Consider the following 20,787-nt stretch of genomic DNA (forward strand, 5'->3'; position numbering starts at 1 on the left):
GGGACGCACACTCATCAGACGAAACGCGGAATTGCTTCCACTTGACGCCTGTCTTCTGTGTGGTCGTGGTATTTCACCGGGCGAACCGGGCCAATTCGTGCGAAGATGTTAAAGCGGGCTCTACCACTAATAAATTGTTGTATCATTGTTGACAACAAGCATTAAGAGCAAAGCATTTTTATTGGTTCGTGTTATAAAGATTCGCTTATTTTTAACCTACTTCAAAAAGTTCTTTTCTAGGCCGAACGGAAATAACAACAATTGTACAATATAGATATGTAACAAGACAGAAGAGAATTTTCTTACTTTCGTTGTTATTCATGACATTATTTTGTTACTTTTTAGTTCATTTTGTTTGAGATTTTATTTTAAAGTCGGTTTTAATTTTTACCCGATCACGATGCTAAAAAGATCTTTGAATGAACAAAAAAGGAACACAGTTGACTAAAACGTCCGAACCTCTAACTTTAATATCCGGTCTCGAAGACTGGCGCAGTCTCCAGTTTCTCAAAAGTTCCGGCTTGAGACTGAATTGAAAACGTTACAACAAAATCACAACACAACTTATTACAATTGATTATTGAAAACACTATGAAATTCAAGAGTTTAAAAACTTTTTAATACAGTAAATGTAACAAGTAGCTTTGAAACTCGAAATCCAAATAAACTTGAATTTATTTATCAACGACATATCCTTTAAGCCGACTTAAAAAAGAAGGAGGTTAGCAATTCGTATGTTTTTTATCTGTGTTACCGCGTAACTTCGCCCCTGGTGCTCCGAATTTGAAAATTTTTTAGTAAGTCAAAAAATGGACATCAAATATTTTATACTACAAACTTTGCCCGTTGAATTCCAACTAAATGTAGATAAATCTGGTTACGATTCGCGTACTGCACGACGCCGCATTTTGTCGTTCGACGCTTTGGATTTAATCCCTTCCAGTTATATTACCAGAGGATATAGGATTCAATTCTTATAATAAAAACAAAGCGATTTTACTCACAATTCAACAAGAAACAAATATGACAGTCATTTTTTTTTTAATTAGGTGTTGTTATTGGCGTTATCAACTGGACTATACTCTACGTTAATAATAAATTGGGACCCATATGTATGCTCTACTTTTCGTTTAAAAAAAGAATTATCAAAATCAGTGCATCAGGAGATATCAAACACATCGTTCTTATATTATAAATACGAATGTTTGGATGGATGTTTTAGAAGGTATTTCGACAACGGGTCAACGGATCTCGATGAAATTGTCGGTGGATGTAGAGCACAAGATGGAAGAACACATAAGCTACTTATTAAGATTAATTATGCACGGACGGAGTCGTGGGCAACAGCTAGAAAAAACCTTATTTCTTTTGAATTTGGCTAAAAAAAAAGCAACGCTACTTCACGTAATCGTGTAATGTATCCTTATTAACACTTTCAATACCGCTATGATTTTCTGAAACTATTATTTAACCTTTTTTATGATTTTTTTTTAAATCAAAGTTTAACACGTCCAATGCCATTACTATTTTCACTACTAAAACGGGCGCTTTTACGTCGAGTCGTTGGCACTGAAGTTGTTAATTCAATAGTAACAATTTATATCATATACCGCAATCTCTATAATTACTAAGGTAAGAAAGGACTAAGGTAAGCAATTTATTTAATGGATACAATAATTTGGATGTAAAATAGTTTAGTTTAAGTTTATAAAGCACTTCAAAGGACTTTATGGATTAAGTAAATGTACGCAATATTAGTTCGCATTAAAACAGGAAACTTATTAGCATCCCGAATAAAGTTGTATCTACACATAGAGCCTGATTAAAATAATGTAGAGATATCACCGTTTTTATTGCTGAAACACCAGTACAAAATTGTTGTCATATTATTTTTAAAATGAAAGAAAAGAAAAGTTATAACCCAAAGGCGATTTAAATAAGGAAAATAAATCATGAATCAAATACCATACCAAAAATTTATTAATAAAATCTTCAAACGAAAATAAAAAGCAAATAACAGCTTCAATCACACCCGTGAAATTAACAGAATCACACAAATATTATAAATGTGAATGTTTAGATATATGTATAGATGATTGGATGGATGTTTATTTGAAAGTATCTCCGGAACGGCTAAACAGATCTTGCTGAAATTTGGCATAGATGTAGAGCATAGTCTGGAAGTACACATAGGCTGCTAATTATTATTATTTTTTTACTCCGGTAGAGTCGCGGGCGACAGCTAGTAATGTATAAAGAAAGGCAAAATACTCTTACGCCAGAAGTAATTACTATTTAATTAGTGTTACACACGCAACAGTCGACCTTCCGATCCATCAATCGAGATAAGTTTACTCAGAAGCACGTCACTTGGACAGCGCTTTGTTGTTCTGACCCACTTATAAATTAATAACCGTTTCATATTCAATAAATAACTCAAACTTTAGGGCAACCGATATCGGTAAATGAGAGTTTAGTTTCCATTATACTTTGCTAACTCATTCTACATATTTCTTCGGTGGTGCAGTTGTTAGGCGCGTGAAATAATGTTCTATAATTTTGCATCTTGTAACTCTGCTTTAAGCTATGTGTTTTCTAATTGCATATGTACATTTAAGGTACCCGTTCATTAGCCTGCGCCGGACGCAACGGATTTTGCTTTGCTTTGTATGATTTTACATAGCGCGGTGTCCATCATCCGCACCGCCCGCTACGCACCAAGACAAAGCAAATCCGTTTGATGCGTGCGGTGCGTTCAGCGCAGGAAAATGGATGCGTACCTTTATGTATTACTATGGAAAACATCGAGATGAAACCTCCATTAAGAAGGTAAGAAATTCAAAGACACCTGTGAATACCAACTTGCATTGAGTCCGCGTGATTGACTATGGCCTAACGCTAACTTGGTAGGGTCCGAGTCCTTGGTTGGAACATGTATGAGCGGAGGACGGATTGACAAAAGATTTCACTGTTAGCTTGATCTAGATAAACTCAAAGACTTAAGTATAGCTGTTAACTACCTATTAGGTTATCCTAGGATATATATTTACTTCCAGCGATGCTGGATTGTATATATATTATTATGTTATTTTTGTAATAAGGTTATGTATATAAACATATTATATGTGCATATTTAAATAGAATCGGCTTTAGAAGTTCGTTGCTTTCACCCACTTCTCTTTGAAGCAAACGTAGAAATGGTTTCAGCGATATTTTACTCGTGTTATTACATCTCTAATTCCAGCTAAATTATTGTAGTAAATAAGCATTCGAATTATGTTATAGTAATTTGTTTTTAGTTGTATAGATTATAATCAAAATTCTTAAAATTGATGATGTAGATTTAGCAATGAGGTTTAAAAAATTAATTAACATATAATATATAAGAGAATATAATATACGAGATTAATATCTATTTATATACTTTGAATAAATAACAACAAATATATATACGTTGTTATTCAAGAGATAAGTGGAGGTGCTTCTTGTCGACCTCTGGCGACCTCGTGCGCAAACAGCTTAAAGGGCACGTAACTTGATATTGTAAGTGACTCGCTTTACTTACTTCGCTTAATGTTGCAACTTAACTAATTTTCTGCGTCTATTCTTTGAATGTAATAAACTCAAAAATGGTTAACAGAGATTTCAAATATAGTTAGTAGTTACGTTTCTTAAGACTATTCTTATTTAATTGATGGTGATTTGCGTAGTCCTGAAGATATTGATATAGTACCTGTAGCCCGCGACTACGTCTGCGCAGGATTATAAGAACTGGTAGTCTATATGTTTTCCAAGACTATGTTCTACAACTCTGCCAAATTTCAGCGATAGCTGTTTGAAGGTTCTGGAGATACCTTCTAACAACCATCCATCCTTAAATCTAAACATCCAGTCCAAAGTTTGGCAAACGTAAGCCATGTCTATTTTCAATTAGCACACCGAAGTTACGTCTAAAAGCGAACCACAACTGTGTAACAACGAGGGTGAATTTGTGATAATTGCTCCAATTAGGAATGTCGGAACGTGATACAATTTATTTGTAATTATTCGAAATTGAATTAAGACTTTTATTCTATCTTATTTAACTAATATTTTATTGCTAATGTTTAGATGGATGGATGGACGGTTGGTAGAAGGTATCTCCAGAACGGCTGCACGTACCTCTTTGTTATTTGGCATAGATGTAGAAAATAGTCTCGAAAAACACGTAGGCTACTTATTAAGTTTATTTTTAAATCGCTTGCATAAAATCGCTGGTACTTGCTGAAAAGATTTCTTAGATTTATAGTGACTAAGTCTGTCGCTTTTTCAGCGAAAAGATTCAATTCTTTATTGTTTAAAATAATGTTTTTTAGTTATAAAGGTTTATATTCAAGTCTTAGAAAGTTTATTTATACTTTAAAACAAACTGACAAATCTACAAGATGGATTCCTTTTAAAACGTTTACATAGAATGATCGAGAAAATATACGTCAAATATTTGCAAAGAAAATGGAATGATTCGAGAACTTAAAGAAATGTAAATAAAATGCTTTCGAGTAACGAATCGAGCTTCGAAAACATTAAAATCCATTTGAGACGCGGCCGCGCGTTATAATTGAATATTAATAATGTTTTGCTTACAACGATTTTTACTTTCTAACGTTTCGTTATATTTATTTATAACTAGTTATCGCACGTGGCTCCATCCGCGAGTAATTAAAAAAACTTACTAAGTATCCTATGTGTTGTTCCAGACTATGTTCTACATTTATGCCGAATTTCAGCGTGATCCGTTGAGCCTTCACGGACATACCTTGAAAGAAACATCCATCCATCCATGCATCTAAACAATCCTATTTATAATGTTAGTAAGATACTCGCATTAGTATAAATTAAATTTAAGTAACATTTAATAGATTCTTAACGTCGGTTTCTGAGATTAAAATCTCTGTATAAAAAACATAGCCATCCCTGTCATTATCTTTGACAAAATAGGAACAACAATATAAATTTAGAATGGTATAGTATTAAACCAAAATTATAAACACCCACAAACATTTCAATAATAAAAATAATCTACGAAAAGTAGGCCCTAATTACTCTTTAGACAGCTATAAAATTGAATCATTTTGCCCAATTATAGTTAAGTATAAATTATTACAATCTCACGTCTCATTTCTCCCTCGTTGTAGGGGTTTTGTAGGGGTTCGGGACATTTGTCATTGTTGTCTGAACTGCAATGAAATATGGCGCCGACAATCCGACAGACGGTTTAAAGTAACTTCTACTTTAATTAAATTCTTGTCGTGATTTTTCCGCATTTTTATGAAAGATGAAATTTTATTTGAATAAATGTTTTGAGATAAAAATCTTTTATGAAATTGAGAGCTTACTTAATTGTTATTATTATGTTTTTCTGTTTACGATAAAGTGTTTTAAAAACTAAGTAATAGCCGGAATAAACAATATTGAACATATTTTACCTACGATATTTAAAATATTATGCTACAATTTACTAAAGAACAGTACAATTCATGTACTTATTAATACCTTTGTCAATATAAAAACAAATCTAGAGGAATGTTTCACGACCTTCATTGTTTATTAAATTATTCAAACTTTCGTGAGACATATATAAAAAACTAATATAAAAACGGCTAAACACTCATGTATATTCGTCCGGTGGCGGCACCGATTAGTTCCGAGCCCATCCCAATAACAGTCCCACTCACCCTGTTGAAGGGCCCCCAACGGACTCGAAACTAGTCGGTGCCGCCACCAGACGATGTACGTGAGTGTTTAGCCGTTTTTATATAAGTTATTTACTGTTTACTTTAAAAGGGCATGTTTCACAATGCCCAAGTGTTAAATAAACAACTTAAATACGAAGATATTCGTCAACTAAAATCGGCCATTGGCATTTTAAAATCTCTAAATAAACAAACTATTTTGACAGGAAGCATTACTTGTTAAAAGCGCTTAACTTGGATATTGTGGAACATGCCATTTATATACAGATTTCAGTTGAACAATAAAATATCGCAAAGAATTCTCTAGTGCGTTAAACCGTAAAACCTTTTTTGGATAAAAGGTACTCTCATGTCACACACACAACTATTTTATCCGCCGTCATATTCAGTGATATACCCCTTATGTACATAAATATTTATAAATCTTTTATGAAGCCTACATCAAGGGACTGAAATGATTTATCTCAGTCAGACGTTCGATTTCTATGACCGTGAATTTCAGATGCGACATTGTTTAAAAATATAGCTGTCTCTGTTTTTCTTTATAGGAATGAAAGGGACGGGAGTGTGTCGTAATATAGGTGTTGCGACATTGGAGATTTAATAAACAATTGAGTACACTGGGTAGTAGTGTAAAGATTAACGGAATTATTAATGTTATGCGAGCGGTGCAATAGCGTTACTTCAGTAAAATTATGTACCCGTATAAAATTGCAGTGTGACTCTATCTTTATATTTAAGTCGCTTCTTTTCATATCAGTTTAAAATAGTGCGTCATAATATCCCCAGATACTTTGGCGAGTTGCCTTATTTTTAATGTACTTTATTTTATTTTATTACAGACAAGATAATTGAATTTTAAACGTCATTGAACACCTCGGTGTTCCCGCTGCTCGTTTGCCCCCTTCTGTTATAAAAAAAAATGTTTCTTGGAGTAACTAAGTTACCTTAAAATTGCTTCATAAGTAGTTAAACTCTATTAAATGTAAAATCTGAATTAGATTTTATGGACTATTACAGACAAACTTTAATATATTAATTTTAAATTTATTTTTTATAAATTATATAAAACAGCTATACTCACTAATAGCGAAAACTTTGTATCCCCTTTATCCCCTCATAAGAAAATCGCGCGAACAAATGAAGGTGAAAGACATGGTAACTTTAATTTCAATAAGAAGTACATGAAGCAATTTTTAATCTAATTTAATCTATGATTGTGAATTGTGGTCGAACTAACTTTCCATACAATTTAAATTAATAAAAGCTAATATTTCGAAGCTTACGTTGCAGGGCTGCAGTTCAATCTGTGCCTACATTCACAAAGCTGGATTGGGCGCGGTGTCGCGGAGTCAAAAGCATTGTTTCAAAGCCAAGATGCGGAATGGAAGCATTCTGATTATTATTCTATGACTTCTCTCATCGTACCGTATTTCGCTGCTAAATGAAGATTGCAGTCGAAGCTTGTGAAATGTTACATGTTAAAATGTCACATTAAAACATGTAACATGTTACAAAATATTATGGAAAAAATATCTGATATTACAGGTGTAATGTTAAACATCCTGTAGCCTTAATTGTTTCTTAAAAACTTCTACTGCCTGACTACGTGCATTTAATGGCGATTTTTTATTCTTCAAAGCTTTATTACTGGCCAGTCACTATTTATAGGAATTCCATAGTACTATCTGAACATACAAAGCTTTATGACCGCTAGTGCATACTCGTTCCCTATTTGTACAGCCAGCCAGCCAGCCGACAATATTGCGCGATGTTTTATAAACTGCGGTATGTCATGCCAATATTGTTTTAATATGAAGGAATAGAAATAAAATTCGTTTAAAATAAATATTTAAAAAAGTTTATACATTTTTCGTGCCAGGTATCGCTGGAAGGATAAAGTGGATAGGGATTTTCACTAGCTTCAAGTATTGGACTGGACTGAGAATGCACGGAATCTTGAATGGTGGCATTATTGTCTGTCAAGGCCTATTTTAGTCTCTGTACCGCTCTTGTTAGTTATACCGAGGGTTTCTGAGACCAAAGTCCAAGCTTAAAACATACTGTTCTCTGCTTTATCAATAAAAATGAGAGGATGAAGATATGGTTTATAAAGGGATATTGGAATCGGTTTAATAACTTGACAGTAATTAAATATGCTTTGAGTTTCCAACTATACGGTTGAAGGAGCAAGTTCTACAAATACATTTTGTATTATCGTTATATTCTGTAGAATAGAATATGTATGTATAAATGACAGACGATAGCAAACACACGCGTAGTGAATACGTCTACGTGTACAGTGCGGCACAACTCGTGTACTGAATGAAGCTGCGACACGCCTGATTAAACAACGTACAAGCGATGACACAAGCGTCTCTGTTACATTAATAAACGTTTAACATACGTAAAACACGAGCCGGAATTTTGAGAGTTGTATTTAAAATTGTGAAAACATATTCTTATAATAAATGTAAAGTAAGTACTCTACAAATAATAATAATCCTCTGCATTTGCTTTGGCAATGTTTTTTTTGTATTTCTTAAGAATTTGCTTCAATTATTAACTAACACACTAAAAAATCACAATTACATTTACTACTTAATTTTTATTATGACTGTACCAACGTTCCGATACAGACGCAGACGTCTATTCACAATAGAGGTGAGATACAGTCGCACACAAGTAATGCAGCGGACTGTTCCGGACAGTACAGTCGCACATACAAGTAGGGCGGCGGATTGTTCCGGACAGTACAGACGCGCACAAAAGTAGCGCGGTCTGTTCCGGACAGTTGCAGAGATAATAAAAGGTGTCGCCAGTAACGTATTTAATAGCATTGATAATATACCTTAACGTTGTTCTACAGATAATTACGAGCGATTCAGTTCAATGCGAAAGCTTTTCTTCCAATCTTAATAGCATCGTTCGACCATTTGATTCTTCGTTTAGTTTTCATTCGAGGTATTATTTGTGTAGTAACATTTTATTCTACTCGCTTATTTGGTTTAAACAACTCACGCTCGTAATTTAGAGGGATAGGCAGTGATCGCGGACTTCCATTTGGCGCTTTCCTAACACACCTTCTTACCTTACACCAACATACATTAATTTTGAAATAACTTACAAACAAAATAAGTCATTAATATTGCATTAAACATGCCTGTTTTCGATACTTTGAACATCGTTATTTATACACATATAGTTAAACATGGTACAACCGTATACATATTTGATGTACTGGAAATAACATTCTTACGAGGAAAATTAAACCTTAGTGGAAACAAAATGGATACCAATTTCATTTGTTTTGTGGCGAGTGGACGCCATAGGGATTGTGTCAACATGGTCTTGAAAGCGGCGGTTAAGTGATCCTAGGCCCTTGAGCTAGGAGTACCACTACGTATTGTAACCTCATAGTCTAGAGTACATATTACTAATACTAGAGTTACTAAATGATATAACTTAACGCGTTTTAATGTGCTTATGTTGAGTATAACTGCTCAATTGCTAAGTAAGACACTTAGCAACATGAGAAGTTTAATGTGAGTTAGGCAAGTTTATGTTTAATTTAACGATATAAACTATGTTTACTGATTTAATATTCTTATTCTAGTCTAATTAGATGTTAAATGCAAGTAAAATGTTTATGACGCCGCCATTAAGCTTTGCGACATATATTTCCGAAAATATGATTAGCTAAAAGGCTAGAAAGTACTAACTCAATAAAAGTTAAATTTCCTTCAGAGCCTTGCTAGTATCTATTACTAACCGTGGGTTTCCGAAACCAAAATTTTCGTTTAAAACATTTCTCTGTCATGTCAAAAATGAAAGATGCATGACGATATGTTTTATACGGAGATTTTGTCAGAAACCCATGGTAAATCATAATTTTATATTTTTGTAACATCAAAAGGCAGTAGAATCAAGCCGTGTAATTTAATAGCGCCTGTCCCCATCACGTTTGACCGTCGCTAACGTGCGCCTAAAAGTTTATTCATTCCGCGCACAAAGCATCGCTCTGCAAGCTTTATTTTTTATCTGTGGCAGTCATGTTGTAATTAAACATTTTCAAATGTCTATGTATTTTTTTTTATTCTGTTTTAGTGTTATTAATGTTTTGACAGTGGAAATCCACATTTAATAAAAAAAAATAGAATAGTCATGTTGAACATCAATTAAACGTCTTATATTCCGATAAAGCTCGGTTAATGTTACAATAATATCGTATTCACTTCACAACAGAGTTAAGTATTCTACAAGATTTTCAATTTTTTTTTAACAAAAAACCCAATTTTAATTTTTAATATTATAAGGTGGCAAACGAGCGAGCGGCTGAATTAATTCGCCGTAATAGCGAAGTGACCGCTGCCTATAGATATCGGCAATTGCAGTTGCGTTGACCTTTAATCTACATTGTACTGTTGCTGGCGTCTACCATTGTTCAATATAACACTAATAAATATAAGAAAGTGTTGAGTTCAGTTTAATTGCGAGATGCATGACATTTTATGTATAAATGGAATATTTCGTGATACAACCTGCACATATCTGAGAATATATTTAAAGATATGTGTGAAGTCAACCAAACCGCACTTGCCCAGCGTGGTTGACTATGACCTAATCACCCTTAACTTAGGTTAGGTCGGAGCCTACCTTAAGTTAAGGGTGATTAGGTTCTTAGGGCTCGGAAGCCCCTCGGTGGGGACGTATAGTGAGCTGATGATAAAGATGAATGAAAGACATGTTCAGAACCACTATCTTAACCATCGTCTTTCGTATATTTTATCATTTTAACTTATTTTTAAAAACTTTAAGTTTAGTAGTTTGTGGTGATTAAGTCACACTATTTAAGATCTTACAGTCGTTCAAATAACCCTATGCATGTAATAAAATTATTTGTTTAAAAATATTTTATTTGTTGAATTAAAAAAGAAACTGTATTTATTAAATATTTGCCGTCACTGCTTATTTTTATCGAAAAAAAAATATATTATAGAAATTATTTTCTTAAATGCATTCTTTTGGTCGTTAAATTTCCATTAAGCTTTGTTCATTATAGCATAAATCAGTTTGCTTTTTCTAAATGTATTCCTAATGATTAGGTTATTGTAGTTTTTAATGTGCTAGAATTTAAACACGTTATGATTTTATGCACTGGACGCGGGTGGCATAGGACTGGGCAGTGTGGCAATCGATGGAGGAGGCCTACGTCCAGTAGTGGATGAATTTAGGTTGATTATGATGATGACGATGATGATTTTATTTAGTTGTCTTTAATTCTTTGTAATAAATTATTCGATGTTTAACTGCAAATTTAAAAGTCATAAAGTAAATTTTATTCTCTCTCTCTCTATGTTATTATATTAATTGAGATATATTTGCTGTTATTTTTTGTTAAAAAGGACAAATCTTTGTTCGTTAACTGTTCCGTTCATATTTTTTTGCAGCCACAATATTCTTGTGATCATCAGACATCGTTTAATATATGAATTCTTCAATAAAGTTGAATTCAAAGAACGTAGCTATCAAACAACGCAATAGGAAGCAGGAATGGCAAACTTGTGTGCACGTACATATGCATTCGAACGACTGATTGAAAGTGGCATAGAAAAAGAATACTGTATTGTATAGTTCAGAAGGACACTCAAATGTACGAATACGGAAATTTTTATGAAGGTTAAAAGCAAATATTAAACAATTATCACGTTGTTTTTGTGATATTAAAAAATATTTTTAGTATGATAATAGTTCTATTTTGCGCAAAAATTCAAAGAGAAGTACAAACATTAATTTAATGTAATGAGTTCTTTTCACGCGGAGGCTCTACAAAGGTTCTACGCGCTACGGTTCGTGCTACGACGCGTGATTAATGCAACGCCTTTACTACTGTGAAACGCAATCATTATATTTATTTGATTACGTTTTTACAAAAAATTATAACTCAATTTTCGGCATAATAAAATTTTAAAATACAATAACATCATATTTTAATATAATTATGTCGAAATTACATCACGTTGACAATTTTTAGGCATTTTGAAGCTTAAAATTATAGCACCAAAATATAAGTTTGTAACCGCTAACTTGGAATAAAGTGCAAAACGTAATAAACAGCAAATATAACCAACTTTAATCATCGGAATAATTCTTACAAAAAAAATTTACGGTTGTGAAAAATCACTCGAAGTGGTTGATAGATTTCATACATAAATTCCAACTCATTTGAATCTCAAAATAAAATGATAAAATCAACCTTTTTTCAGTCACACGACACATAAAAAGCAATACTCGTAAACCTGAAAGGTCCAGATTTCAATTAGCGACAAAAAAGGCTCTTTTATATAAAGCAGCTATTGCATTGCCATTGGGGATAAATTGAGACGGGGGCCCCACGTAAATACCTGTATTGTACGATTTAACAGTCTCCCCACCTCCTCCTCCTCCTCATGGGGAATGTATTATGAATTTCACAGGTTCACAAAGAGAACGATTTTCAATTTACGGCCGTGCGTCTATTTCGATGTGATAAAATTTAATGTTTATTCTGATACATCCTGTATTATGATGGAGAAATTTACATCTATATCGTCTCTACATTTTTGGTTTACAGATTTTTTATTTATTTAAAAACGAATATTATTTTTACAAAAAATGTTTTACTATATTTAAAGTGTTATCACACCTATGAGATGATTAGTTATTTTTAAGCTTTACTTTATTATTAGGAATAATTAATAAGCTATTAATTTTCAAACGAATTGTTTTAAAGAGGAAATTTTATTTGTTCCATAATAAAAGTCTATATTGAAATCAAATTGTCGGGATTAAATTCATACTGTAACGTAACATCTACATAATTTCGTGACTCAGACCACGTCATAATGAGCCGGTGTGATTGTCGGTGCGGTAACCGGCATTAAACTGTGTCCTTCACGGTAATTTGCCGTCACAACGAACCCTTTTTATTGCGTTGCGCATTTCCTAATGTGTGGATTACGTTACATACGAATAGATACGTATAAGAGATAAGACAATTATGTGATACATTGTTTTACATACATTTTTATATTTAAAAACTTAAAAAGTAATCTTTAACTTACTTTAAATGCATCGAATAACATAAATATGTAGAGGTAGTAATCATTGGAATTAAAGAACAAAGTAAGTTAATTAATATCTTGCTCACTAGATTGGTAAAACTTATGGTCATAATTTGTCGTGGAGAAAATTATGCGGTAGTAAAAGCATGGTAAGAGCGTCGGTGGCTCAGGGGTTAAGCAGTTGACATGCAATCTGCAGGTCCTGGGTTCGAATCCCGCCATATACCAATGTGTTTTTCGATTTCTGATTTACGTATGTACATTTATCCGACATTCCTACGATGAAGGAAAACATCGTGATGCAACCTGCACATGTCTAAGAATATATTCAAAGGTATGTGTGAAGTCAACCAACCCGCACTTGCCCAGCGTGGTTGACTATGGCGTAATCACCCTTAACATAGGGCAGGCTCCGAGCCCCTCGGTGGGGACCTATAGTGAGCTGATGATGATGATGAGAAGTATGGTAACATTAAAAATGTAATAAGTTATTAACATATTTTAGTTAATTATTCGGTTTTTTTTTTTAAATTTTATTTTATATCATAGATTTAAGAGTTTATGTATTATAAGTATATATATGTATAAGTTAGCTGATTACATATGCATTATAAATAGATTAATTAAATGGTTAATACTAACCAGCTTTACAAGGATCCATGCCGATGTCATCTGAATGTTTGTGCTCATAGTGCGACGACAGTAGCTCGTCTATTGTGTATGAATGTGGCTCCTCCCTCCCTTTAGCCGAGGTTACTTCGAACGTTGCACATGTTATAACAATCAGTATAACACTGACCGCCATTGGGTACACACGTCTACACCAGAACGTCATTTTTGAATATTTATTGACACTGATTTGAACACTTTTACATAATTTCCAACGTTTTATTTGATGGTATCTGTAACAAAAAATACATCAAGTTAATATTATATTTGATTGTAGTCGCCTTCCAATATAAAGTTCAATTTTATATGCAAAAACAAATTTAATTGCTTCCTTTCGACTCAGTCTTCAATTCAAAGAAGATATGTTTAGATAGAATAAAATGTTCCTTTGTTTAAAATTAGTATGTACTATCACTACGCTATAATGACTCTGGGAGCAAATTAATTTATAATTAGCACTGCGCATATCGTTGAATAGATCCTCAGATAAATCAGTGCGGCGAGCGTCGGGTCCAAGTAATCTCTTAATATTTCTAGGTCTAAACGGTTGACAAATAGAGCGATTACTCAAGCCCAGTGGGGACCGCAAGAGTCCCAGCTATTACGATCTGGATGCGGAACTGCGGCAGCGGTTAAAACGATCACTTCCTTACTTTGTAAATGAACGTCTGTAGCGATTAGTGGCGGGAATTAATTCCGAGGTAACGGAGTAAATATTTTTATACACTTTAATTTTATCAGACAGATGTGTTGGGACTATAAGAAATTATGGATGGATTGTGTGAAATATGTGCATAAGAATTGAATGAAATCAGATGAAACAGTTTTTCTGCGCATATTTTAATGCAAATTTGACGAGTCAAAATGTTACTGCGCGGAATTTGTTGCGTCGGAATTAAGTAAAAAAAATATTATAATATATACGTGATACGAAAGCTATAATTAATAAGGAGAAGACGAAGATACGAAACATTTTTTGGTTGTACGAGGACATATGCGGTTAAACCAAAGTTTCCTTTGACGCTATGATTAGCGAACCAGCTAAACTGTAAACTTTAAAGCCCGTACCGAAGTTTGGCCAATGTTTGCTCCGTTCTCTCTAAATAGTTTGGATGTAAAGAAATTGTTGTTGGGAGTTTGGTGAGTAAACAAGAGATCGTACGTACAAATACTTTGGAAATGAAGTTTTAGTGACTGATTTGGAAATTAATTACACAGAATTAACTAAAAGTAATCATAACTTCGAATCCACCATTTAAACACATGCAGAGTCGTTAGAACACTTAGGGACCCCCCTCCCAGGGGGGTCCCTAATTGTTACCCCTCCCCTACCCTGTGTTACCCTCAAGACAACGTTACGTATTGCAAAATACATAACAAAAACAATCACAAACCAAGTGAAAAATAGTTCCGTATTCTGCTTTAATCATTACTAATATATCAAACATACAAAATCCTAACCAACAAAAATCTCTTATCAGTCGAACAGGACGAAAAAAAAACGCATGTAGTTTTGTGAACTTTCCCCAGATAAGGCAGAGGTCACGGCTGGACGATAACGGACCCTTTCCGAGAGTCCGAGCACACCATGCGAACAATAGTTGTACAGATAAGTAAAAATGTAAGGGCTTTTTACTCAGAATTCCATACACTATCTGATTTTGGATATTCTATCGATTCTTGAGAAGAATTTCAACTTATCAATGAAGATTTGTTGTACCTACTAACTCGATTGTCAATTTCTACTCATGAATCAATGGAATTGCAAAGTCTTGTTATTTTAATGGTTCCATTGATAAAAGGGTAATGTTTTGCTACTATTTACGACTGTATATTTATTCAATTGAAACCTTTTGTAGCATAAACGGAGCTCGATTTTACTGGCTGAACTATTCTTCTATTAGTATTCTTTTCCCCGAATAAATTTATATTTAGATTTTTACATTTAACTTCTGCTTATTATTAACTAGCTGTCACCCGTGAATCCGTCCGCACGCAATTAAAAAACGTGAATTAGCCAACGTAATCTTCCAGGATATGTTCTACATCTATGCCGAATTTTGGCAAGATACATGCAGACACTCTGGATATACGTTGTAACATCTATCCATTCATCAAATAATTTGCATTTATAAAATTAGTATGACTACTTATAACTTAATATTATAGACCACGATAATTTGGACAAATAATTCTTGCAACTTAAGTGCATTTGAATGTAATAGAATCTTTAGTTTTAGACAAATCACATACGTAATTGCAAATAGAACAATTATTTTGTATACAAGTACCTCGACATCATATCAGCTTCTGTTCTTTGACCTTTCATTCACGTTTACAACCAATATCGCTAGTTCAGCATTGTTCGAATTTGGACTCTATACCTTAGTTGCTATAGTCGTTAGTCATTTGGCTATGTTTGACGTTTGTTACGTTATTCTTCGCAAAACAATAGACTGCTGGTCAACATTATCGCTGAGATAACAGATCCAATAATAATGTGGACGCTTTCTTTGTATTGGTATGGGCAGGTCTAAATGAATGTTGGGCGAAATAGATTTATACTCAATAGGACGATAACATAAGTATTTTGTAAGACAGATGTAACAATGGTCTATACAATTTAATACTAAAACTAATATATAAACTAAACAGTAACGTATCTGTCCGGTGTCGGCACCGACTAGTTTCGTACCCATCGGGGGCCCTTCATTCTGATGTATGGGACTAGTATTTTGCGAACACGGAGTGAGCGACGGACTGGAATTAGTCGGTGCCGACACCGGACGTACGTGAGTCTTAATCTTTTTATTTATTACTTTATAGTATAATAATATCTCACGAAAGTATCTAGTCTAGTGTTATTAGTCTAATAGATAAATAAAAAATAGGAATCTCTAGTATAAATAAATGAGATCTTGTTCAATTAGAAATCACTAGAACTATCATCACCAAGTATTGAATAAATTACAAACTCTTATGACATACCGTAGTTATTTTTATACGAACATCAGATTACCAATACAAGAGACATTGACACGAGTGATATAATTACAGTGGTAGAAAACAATCAACCGATGTCGAACATTTAAAATATATTTTTTTATAACAAAAGGCGGTAAATGAGCAAAAACATAAAAGTGACCCACACACATGGACATGCACAACACTAGAGGAACTACAAATGCATTTTTGGACTATCACATAGAGAAGACTTGTTAAAATAATGTACTGCAAACGTATTCACATATAACTGTTACTGTCTCTTTAAACGAAGAAATATAATATATTAACACGTACACCGAGTGTGTTGCAGTTGTGTTTTGTTTATTTATCCACTTAGTATAGGTGTCACGATACATCTAATAAAAATAACAGACATTAGAAAAATACCTAAATGTTATTCCAAAATATGACTCAAAAATGCAAAAAGATAAGCTGTTTAATCAATAAACTACAATGCAAACGTCTACCAAATAGATGCATGTAATAACTTTTTAGACAAACTTTTTCGATTAACATGTTAGCCGGCATGTCGGACTATATGTCCGACAAGCTATACTTCTATTCATATGTAAATAATAAGCATATGAGCAATGTAAATATGGTTTTATAAAACTATATTTTTAGGTGTTTTCAAATGGTTTTGGACAAAATAAAAAATAAAAAAAATCGGTTTTCAAAAAATCATTCTGGCAGCTAACGTGTTAAACAACGGATAACAAAAAAAGTAATAACAGGAAAATCGATTTCATATATCAAAGATAATTCGTATATTTGCGAACACAAATAATCTATACCTAATAAGTATTATTAAAAGGAAATATTCGATTGTTTGCAAATAGGCTTCGAAACCAATGTATCATTTTGAAAAATTCTGTCGCTGCTACACTATCCCTGGATCATCATCATCATCAGCTCACTATACGTCCCCATCGAGGGGCTCGGAGCCTACCCTAAGTTAGGAGTGACTAGGCCATAGTCAACCACACTGGCCAAGTATCCCTGGAACACTGGATGTCATAGACTATTTATTAGTGCAATTTTTTAATTCAGTGCATACAAATTCGATGGTTGCTGCTAGTATTATAAACAGAATTAAGGAAAAAAAATTGTTAGAGAAAAAAACCCAGAGATAACAATAATTTTTGTACATGTGTCGTTTAGTAAAAACTCACCGTAATGTTCAATTTTAAAAGCGATATATTGGGGACCATCTTTTGTAAAACTTGAGTACTTTCGCATATCATTGTGGTAAACTTCTAATAACAACCAGAATATAGCCTCAATAGTAAGATTTATGCAAAAAAAAAAAAAATTGTAAGTGAAAATTACGTAAGCATGAGTCTTATTTGCAGTGCACAAATGATTAAATTAAATTAATTATCATTAATAATCTCGACGTCATTTGTTGTATAAAATCTAGTATTTATACTTAGATTATAGATTAAAAAATCCTACTGCAAATTACTTTAAAATAATTATTAAAGTACACTTTTTTTAAATAATATAAAAAAGACTTACACAATAACGATGTTAAAAAGTTAACACAATCACGCACTCGCGTCGTATACAAACGGGCGGGACAATGCCGGGATGCGAACACGATGACGTCCCGAGGATAACTGACACCCGCCCGTTGTGCTCCCGACCATCTGTCTGATGTACAGATAACCTAAAAAAATTACCGCGCTTTTTTTTTTGCATCATGCCAGTAACAATGACAACACATTTGTTAGTGTAGTGTAGTGCATCTTTTAGGTTATATTTTTTGATAAAATTTAAATCAAAATGATTTTTATACAAAAAAATTAAATATTTTACCCACAGATTATGCAGGTTATTTATAAAATAGTAAGGTAAGCATATTTTTTTCAGTGTTATAACTTTGTTTTTTTTCGATTTTTTTTAAATCAATATTTATAAATTCTTAAAGATGTTAACGTCAGTCGAATAAAGGTTATTTTAATCTTGTTAGTTCAGTAAATATTTTTGTGCCGACGCTACCATCGACCTTTTAACGTCTGTCAAAACTCTGCATAACGGGCCATTCATTATTATGTTAAAGTTTATCGTGTTCAGTAAACATGTTTTAATTACGTCCCTCGGGACTAGATACGTGCACGCTGTTTACATGGAAACCGCTAATCGATCGAAATCTATTATAATTGACTCTACACGACATCTTTTATATAACAATGAAAAGATGACCGTTAGATTTAATTAACCCTTAATTCGATGGTATCCAGTGTGACGAACGAATAATTAAAAAAAAATGTATTAAACTAGTTTAGAGAGAATTACGTAAGTATGACTTTACTAAGAGAAACAGTTTTTAGCTACAAAAATTTCGTCGAATTCAAATTCGTCGGGTTAAAATTATTAAAGTGTTCTACAATTTTTTTAGATATCATATATAAGTTGTATCCCGCGACTCCGTGCGTAGTATTGGAAAAAACTTAATAGTATCCTACGTGTTCTTTTAGACTATGTTCTACATCTATGCCAGATTTCAGCGAGATCCATACAGTTCTACTTTAAATATCTTCAAACAAAAATCCATTCATCTAAACATTCGCATTTATAATATTAGTAAGATGTTACGAGTACACTGTTAAATTTCTAATTCAGTGAAATGTTTGTACTTTGGTTACAATACGAATATAGTTGAGAATATTAGTTAAATTAATACTGTTTATTTACTAGTTTTTTTAACAGTGGTAGAGCCCGCTTTAACATCTTCGCACAAATTGGCCCGGCTCGCCCGGTGAAATACCACGACCACACAGAAGACAGGCGTGAAGTGGAAGCTATTCCGCGTTTCGTCTGATGAGTGTGCGTTCCGGAGGCCTAATTTAGTCCTCTTTCCCTTCCCACGCTTTTTCTCAAAGGATGGGAACTGGAAGTGGACTTTCCGGATGAGAGGATGCATGGAAGGGGAAAATATTTTCTTTCTGTGCATCCTCTCCTCTGTCGATTAAAGTTAGGCAACGCATATGCAATTGCGTATGTCTATGGGCAACGGTCACTTCGCTATTTCAGCGATTTCAGGTGGCCGCTCGCTCGTTTGCCACCTTATTATATAAAAAAAAACTAACTTTTTTCTAAATAGGTCCGAAGACTTTAATCTTTAGACATGTATATAAATTAAATACAATGTGAACACAATTCTTTTTCTAAACCTACCATAGAATATGTTTCCGTATATAAAAAAACTCATCTTATTTTGCGTTCTGTTCACTCCGTGTGCGAAAAATTGAATCACAGCTCGCAGCGAATATAATAGTGAGCCGCTCTCAAATAAATTGAGTTTTACTCAACGTGATATGAATGTATAATATGGTATGTCTTTCTCTAATAGTATGTTATTAAATATCACAGAATAGGTATCTGACAAGAAATATTCATGGCGTAATATTAACAAGAAGCTTTTCCCCGCGTCTCTATATACGCGATATTAAAAAAAAACATAGTAAGTAGCCTATCAGTTCTTCCAGACTATGTTGTACATCTGTTTCAAATTTCATCGATGTCCATAGAGCCGTTCTGAAGATATCTTCTTACAAACACCATCAGTCCATCTAAACTTTCGCATTTTTAATATTAGTAAGATTATTGCTTTGTATCGAAGCGTTCTTCGTTCGTTCATTAACAGACGTGAAATTAACGGAAAAAAGTTAATCACCTTTTTGGTTAGACAACATTTTTTAATAAATCGTCGTTTTACTATAAAAGTATTAAGATTACAAAAAGACGGAACATATTAACGTAGTGTTGTCATAATTAAAGTAAATTGAAATATTCGTTATATAAATACCTTAATACTTTTTATGTTGTGGATTTATGTGCCAGCATCGATAAATGTAACACATAGAAGAAGAAAAAAAGTAATGAGTATTTATGTCGAAGTCAGTAGCTGGCTGAAATTGATAAAATTATTAAAAACCTTGCTTTCCAAGTCATCACATCCGTCATAATGACGAGGGTCCCGAGCTTTTTGCGACCAATTGAACCGGAAACGTGGAGTGTTAAAAGTTAGATTAGACGCCAACGAAAGCTCGTTAAAGTCACCTCATTTCGATAAAGCTATAAAAATTCTATTAGGACTATGTCAATTTTTTTACTTCAGCTATTTCTTACGAATCATTAATTATTATTTAGAGGCTTAGAGCCAGGAAACGGACATAGGATAATGTTTATTAATTTTTTTCGAATTTATGCCTTGAAGAGCTGCTTTTTATTTACCTTCCTAATATTATAAATGTGAATGCTTAGATACTCTA

At 33.3% G+C, this 20,787-nt stretch overlaps 1 protein-coding gene across 1 annotated transcript in view; it reads right to left on the reverse strand.

Annotated features, from left to right (window-relative positions):
• tok (tolloid-like protein 1 tolkin) overlaps positions 1-18,142 on the reverse strand; it is a 39,256-nt gene extending 21,114 nt beyond the window's left edge. The window contains exons 1-2 of the mRNA XM_013308981.1: positions 18,029-18,142; positions 13,478-13,737 (exon numbers count right to left, since the gene is read on the reverse strand). Of these exons, the coding sequence (XP_013164435.1) occupies positions 13,478-13,670 (193 nt within the window). The 5' untranslated portion in view covers positions 13,671-13,737; positions 18,029-18,142. The remainder of the gene's footprint in view (positions 1-13,477; positions 13,738-18,028) is intronic.
• Positions 18,143-20,787: the final 2,645 nt, after the last annotated feature.

This window comes from Papilio xuthus, unplaced genomic scaffold, assembly GCF_000836235.2.
Source record: "Papilio xuthus unplaced genomic scaffold, Pxut_1.1 DF827777.1, whole genome shotgun sequence".
In the NCBI taxonomy this organism is placed as follows: domain Eukaryota; kingdom Metazoa; phylum Arthropoda; class Insecta; order Lepidoptera; family Papilionidae; genus Papilio; species Papilio xuthus.